Source organism: Anneissia japonica, unplaced genomic scaffold, assembly GCF_011630105.1.
Source record: "Anneissia japonica isolate Jap-2015-1 unplaced genomic scaffold, ASM1163010v1 scaffold263_len647688_cov178, whole genome shotgun sequence".
Classification (NCBI taxonomy): Eukaryota; Metazoa; Echinodermata; class Crinoidea; order Comatulida; family Comatulidae; genus Anneissia; species Anneissia japonica.
The window spans coordinates 412,097-418,788 of record NW_022734777.1 but is presented as its reverse complement, the minus strand read 5'-3'; the positions used below and the strand labels follow the sequence as shown (position 1 = coordinate 418,788).

General features: G+C 34.7%; 1 protein-coding gene across 1 annotated transcript in view; it reads left to right on the top strand.

Moving 5' to 3' along the window:
* The first annotated feature begins 2,596 nt into the window (after positions 1-2,596).
* Positions 2,597-6,692, top strand: part of LOC117116462 — a 50,861-nt gene continuing 46,765 nt past the window's right edge. Inside the window, exon 1 of the mRNA XM_033260511.1 lies at positions 2,597-2,991. Coding sequence (XP_033116402.1) covers positions 2,984-2,991 — 8 coding nt within the window. The 5' untranslated portion in view covers positions 2,597-2,983. The remainder of the gene's footprint in view (positions 2,992-6,692) is intronic.

The window sequence follows — 6,692 nt, the reverse complement described above, 5'->3', positions numbered from 1 at the left end:
CGTTTTTAAGATAATTCGTAGTAAAATTTCCAAAAACTGATTGCCCTGTGTGACAATGAAGTTGATAATTATTAATATAGTTATGAGCTATGTTATATTTTAATTTGATATTGAGGAATTTTTTTTAGTACTATGCTGTTTCATTAAGTACACTTTGTATCTCATGAAAACTTTCAATCTGTTTATACCTTTTCTTATTCAGCTTCGAATGCCTCCACAACAGAGTCCGCGAGTGTCAGCGCCCTCAACATATTGCCTCATACCTGCACTTATGTCCAGTGTGGTCCACTATTTCAGTCACACAATGGTCCTTCGTTCGGATTACCGTATTGCACATTACAATTACTTGACTTATCATATCATATATTTCCCTTTTAAAAAGTTATATAGAATAGGCAAAAACACGTATACAAGTACATGTGAGGCAGGATTACCAAAATAATATATAAATAACGAAGTGGCTCATCAAAATGTTACTATTCATAATAGGCCTATACCTATTTTAAATTAGGTTGTCACACGTCTCAGGCAGTAAAAACTTTTGATTGAAATTTAAAAATAGGCCCACTTAAAACTGTGGGGGAGCCTTATACCCTAAGGCACAAACTGATTGATCTTATTACGAATAGGCCTACTTAAATTGTAAAAACTTGGCATGAAGTGAAAACATTTTAAAAAGTTAATTCCAACTGTCTGAGATGAAATAGAACCCCTTAAAATTTATTTGAATTAGGGATTAGATATCAACTTCTAATATCGAAAAAATTTATTTTCTTCATACTATTTAAAAAAACGAAATCCTTACTTATGTGGGTGCTAGCCAATTTCTAGTGAACTCTATTATTATGGAGTTTTCGCAAGAAAACGATAACGAATACGATACGTCATCAATTTTGTTAGACAGCACTTGCCCAACAGTTAAGTAGCATATCAAGGATAATATTCAGCCTGTACAGTATCACAGACCCTATGAGTATATTATCAAGAATGAGGCACGATTGACGATAATGATAATGACGTATTTGTTTTTGTAAGGATGCAAGTAGTGGCCTATATTTATTATCTTTTTGTTATATGTTTTTACAAGAAATATCTTATTTCTTTAAGTTTTGCATAACGAGTATCAATAATAAAATTCTAATTAAACTTTCTGTACACCATGTGTTAATTTTTTAATGTTTTTATTTATTTATTTATTTTGCGATAAAACCACATGCTGGTTTTTCCAGATTTTATCTCAAGCTATATTCTTACACATGGTGTAATGAAGTTATATTATTAAGTAATTTAACATTACTTAAATACAGAAAGTGGCTGGGGCTAAATAATTGAACAATTTACTGTAAATGTTTTTAGCCCAACACAGACAATATATCAGCTAGTTTATCATTGATTTTAAGGTGCATTTTGTGATATATTATTTAAAGTAGGCCCAGCCCAAAGCTCTTTCCAGACTATCAAACTCTGACTAAAAACGCTTAGGGCCTTGGCTAGGCCTAGTCATGATGTGCTTATGATGTCATGTCATCTGACCATAATTTGGCATGTCTCATGTTTTTGTCAAATGAAATGTGATAGACTGGACAGGGGTACCAGAGGTAGCGCCAATGAGGAGAGGGTGGGCCGGGGGAGTAGCAGGCCCCCCCTCTCCGTGAGCTACCCTCTTCCAGTCGGAGAGGAAAACCACAAATCAAAAAAAAAAAAAAAAAAAAAAAAAAAATTATACATAAGCCAATTATTAGAATATAAAATCGATCCAATAAGCCTTTAAATATCGATCTTAAACTGTCAAAAGTTTTAGGGGGGATTCGCCCCCTGGAGCATTCGGAGTATTTTGAGCGACGCCCGGTCACGTCAACTTTTCTCTCGTGGGGGACGTCTCTCATGGTCGGGGACATTCCCCTCCCCGTCGACCAAATCCTGGCACAACCCCTGGGCTCTATTATCAATGCATACCGACATTGGTTCGAAATTGGTAGAAGACGCTTTAATTCACATGTTGATCGATACGTTTCCGTTTCTATGGAAACACCCGTATTTATAGTAAATTTTAAATGGACTGCGAGCATTCTTTTGAGTAGATTCTATATGAAACTCTATCTTTTGGCTAGAGAAGTTTAATATGACTAAAAGGGACAGCAGATACGCATTGCAATGTAGCTTACTCATTTTATTGATTGATCTATGATGGCAGACTAACTGAACATTAGAAATAGGCATAACACGAAGTGTACAAAAGGCCTCTGTAACCAAGGAGGTATAAAAATATATTTATACCTCCATGCTGTAACTAATAACAACAACAATAACAAACACAAAATAATAATAACACATTCCATACGGCAGCAAACACCTTTATTTCCCAAATTTCAAAGGTTATTTCTTTTCAATTTACCGTCACTATTTTATGCAAATAGAAAATATAACAGGATAATAGGCCCATTTTTACGACAATGGAAAGCGAAAGGCCACCTATTGACAATGACCTACATACTTAAGATCCGTGACCTAATAGGCCTATTAAACCATTTCGTGCAAATTTTTAAAACTGTTGCGTATTATGTTGGAAGCATGCCTACTAATGAATTATTCTTGCATCGGACCGATTGTAGTAATTGTGGCAACAATAATTATGTGTCTTCATAGCACCCTCTATGGTCGCAGACTTTGATCTCTCCCGCCTTCACCTGTCCTTACGTGTTGGCCCTGCTACCTTGCTGTTAGGTTTCCATAGTTCTCATTTATTGTCACGTGATAAACAAACCCTCGGAAGGACAACCGGTACAGACGTATTTCAAAGAGTACATGTCCCGCCAACACTCGTAATACGCATTTATAGAAAGAATAGACGAAGGAAAAACACAAAATCGTAGGAAGTAATGAATTCTCGTCATGTAGTTAAGCGTTCATCCATTAAGACTATTTTAAGAGCGTGAGCGCATTCGAAGCTAAAATAACCGTGCTTACATGCGGAAGTCAGCCGATGGGGAGGTAAGTACTGTTTACATTGTGTAACAGAGTACATCGACACTAGTTTGGCATACATCGAATTTTGACAGAGCGAGTAGTGCAGATAATACATTTAAATACTATTTTAGGTCGTGAATTTGATATTTATATATAATATCTACGTCCGTAAATCGTTCAATATATGTCGTCACTGGTTAAGTGAATGTTACGTTCTTTCCGTCTCTTTCTGTTGTGCTCGATCGATATTGCATCGAACGCGTCTATTTAGCATTGGTCCTTAGCAAGGGCGAAGCTATGTCAGGCTGCAAGGAAGTAGAACTACGCTAATTTAGTCCTTGCTAAACAACTATCGATGACTAAGTCAGTTATAATTTTAAATTTCAACGACTAATATTATGGAAGACCGCATTTAATAAATCATACATTAGTAGATAACATATACATTTCATTGAGCAGGCACCAAACGAATGTATATGATTTTCATTTGTATGCAATGACTAATTATTTGTTTAATACATAATTCGAATACTGTATATATAGAAATATATATTAGTATAGTACTAAAATGTTATTTGTGACTATAAAGAGTGTAGTAATGGGAGGAGAAAATGTTTAAATTTATATAATTAGGAAGAAATATACCTACTGTATCCTTTTTTTGAGATTTCAAAGCAGCGATGGGCATACTTAAAGTAAAGGAAAACTTTTTTTCTGAAATTTCCATTTTTTTTTATGGCGACGGGTGCATTTGGGTAATTGGCCAGAAAAAAATGTTATTTTTATTCGAAATAATCGTTATTGGCAGACGGAGGGTCGCTAAACAAGGTATAACAGAACTCTCGCATAAACCACCCGAAGTTGCTCAACATAAATCAATTATGAGATACAGTATACAGTATTCTGATGAATCACATGCACTTTAACGTAAATTCAATCACAATCGTCCTCAAATTCATCTGTGTCCCACGCTCCTCACGGTAGTGCTTCAGGCAACCTTTAATCTCCGATGCCATTCACAAATACAATGCTTGAATATAAGGTGTTTATGTACTATTAGATATTTATGTATAATTGTGTTTTATAATTTAACTGAAAACCAAATTTACATATCATTCTTGGAAAATGAAATGACATTCAACCGTAGATTTAAATCTGAGTTATGCTCTCAATTTGTTATTCAGAAGGGTATCTTAGAAGTGTTGATGTAGGGGCCAAGCTATTGAAGGGGTGGGGGAAAGATTATGTGATGGAAAACTACGTATATGCTCGCATATAATAAGCCCGTAGCCGGGGGGGTTCGAGGGGTTTTGAAAGAAACCCCCTTTTCCTTTTTATTATTAAAAGTACCAAGTATTATAAAAAGCAGCAAAAAATATGAATTTCAATAACCTGAAACAGGGGTCGTCTTATACGAAAAATAGTCCAAAACCTTCTTATACGGAAGTCGACTTATACGCGAGTATATACGGTAGCTGGCAAAAAGTGATACATGATGATTTTTTTTTTGATTGACTTTTTTCCTCAGTGAATTTTCAGTGCGGTGGGGATGCCTGGGGAAGGTGCACATTTTTTTAGTGAAGTGCGCCCTCATGCTTTACTATAGCTACATGGCAAAGATCTTACAATTATAAGATAGCATTCTCCGCGAATTTCTTGCGTGCAAATTCTATAATAACGCAGTGTAGGGTGCTCTCATGCAAAAAATTATTACTTTTCAACTTTGACATCAGAGATCGTTAACTAAAGATAGCGCATCTGCTTGCAAATTCTATAGCAACAACGGTAACAACTAGGGTGCCCTCTTTCAAAAGTAATTAATTTTTATGCGTCTTTTTACTGAATATTGACCCTTCTATTTGTGACGCGTAGAATCGCGGAGAGCGCCATCTTGTAATTATAAGATCTTTGATACATTGCTTATTAATGTTATTAACATTATTATTATTATTATGATGCAGGTTCTTTTTTACATTCAGCATTTGTTGTATTGGCTTGGTTTTCCATATCTATTTGTCTACATTAGTAAATCACACACATCTAAATATTTTTAATTTAACATGATACAGTATCAGCCCAGGTGAAACATTTACAAATATTGGTGATATATTTATACTTGCCTGATAATTCCAGGTATAATTTGAAACTTATAATTTGGTGGTCGACTAGATGAGTGGTGGCCCTATTTTCAGGGTGAAATTCGGGTTTCACAGTGATTAACTTAAATTGACTTCACATACCCTCTAATCCCTCAAATTAAATCGTTCAATGTCTTGTCCCAAAAATGATAAATACTAATAAATAATAACAAGAAACTTGTGGCAAGTCATACTGTTTAAGAGTGGTGGAATGGTAGTCAAGTGCTCATCTGCAAATCCTAAGGTCTTATGTTCAATCCTAAAAAAGTCTGGATTTTGCCCAACAAATCAATTCCCCAGGCCTCATAAACAGACTGCAGTGGAAACAGTGTAGAACATTAGATGATAAATGAAATAGACAAATAGGGGGATGGGTAGACAAACGGACCATATACCTCCATAAATGGACAGGCGGATGGATGGACCACCTCCATGGATGGACTGATAGACGGGCAGATGAGTGGATAGATGGATGGATAGTAGTACTAGTACTGTATTGCCTATCCTCAGTTGGATGTAGCTTCTCTGATAACTACACAGAAAAAAGCTCTTTATGTTGCCATCCTCCCTGTAACTACACTGATGTTTAGTAATTCTTCTGGGTACCTCCACAAAGTATTCTTGGTCATCCTCTACCTCTCTTTCTCTCAATTCTGCCTTCCATAAATGTTTTCTCTTGGCGTTTGATGTGTCCAAAGTATTTTAATTTGAGTTTTGAAATTAAGTGTATTGTTCTGTTATTGATTGATTTGTTCTGCGTTTCCTCAACGAAATAGCCACTACTCTTGAGATAAAGATTCACCTGAAGAATAATGGCTATTTCCTCAACGAAATAGCCATTACTCATCAGGTAAATCTTTATTTCAAAAACATATTGAAATGAATTGAAATTGATTAGTAAAATAATACAGAAATATAAATTATTGAAAAATAAAAATATTATAAACAATATAATTATATTACAAACCATATGAAATTATTCCAACATCTTAAGCATAAACATTTTTACTATATAAACTTTGTGAATTGAAATAAAAGTGATTTGCAATTCACAAAAAATCAAAGACATAAATAACTCAATGTAAAATATTACCAAAGTATTAGTAAACACTGGATATAATTTGAAGAGTAGACCTGTTACTATATTGAATGGCAAATCCCTTGTACTTTATTGCATGCATTTGGGACAAAAGAAAAGGATTTACTCTGTATCGTTTAGTATGCCCTTGGAATTTTGCATATTTGTTTATTTCAAATTACATCTCTTGAACGGCATCAGGCCTTGTAAGTGTTAATGACTCTCATTCTCATTCAGCAACAAAATTAAATCTTTAAACATTAATTTCCATCCAATTTTTCATGATTACTCATTTGTGATTTATATTGTTGATAATTTATACTAAACAATGCTTGGTTTGTAGAGAAAAAAATGACCAAGTAAAGGAAATTAACAGCGAAGGCAACAAGATCAAGGTTTAGGCCTGGACCTTCGCGGTTCAGACAACCGCTTAATTTTCTTTGCAGAACAGTTTGACGGAGACTATTATACAAGAACATCCCACACAAATACCTTAGCTTTGAGATATG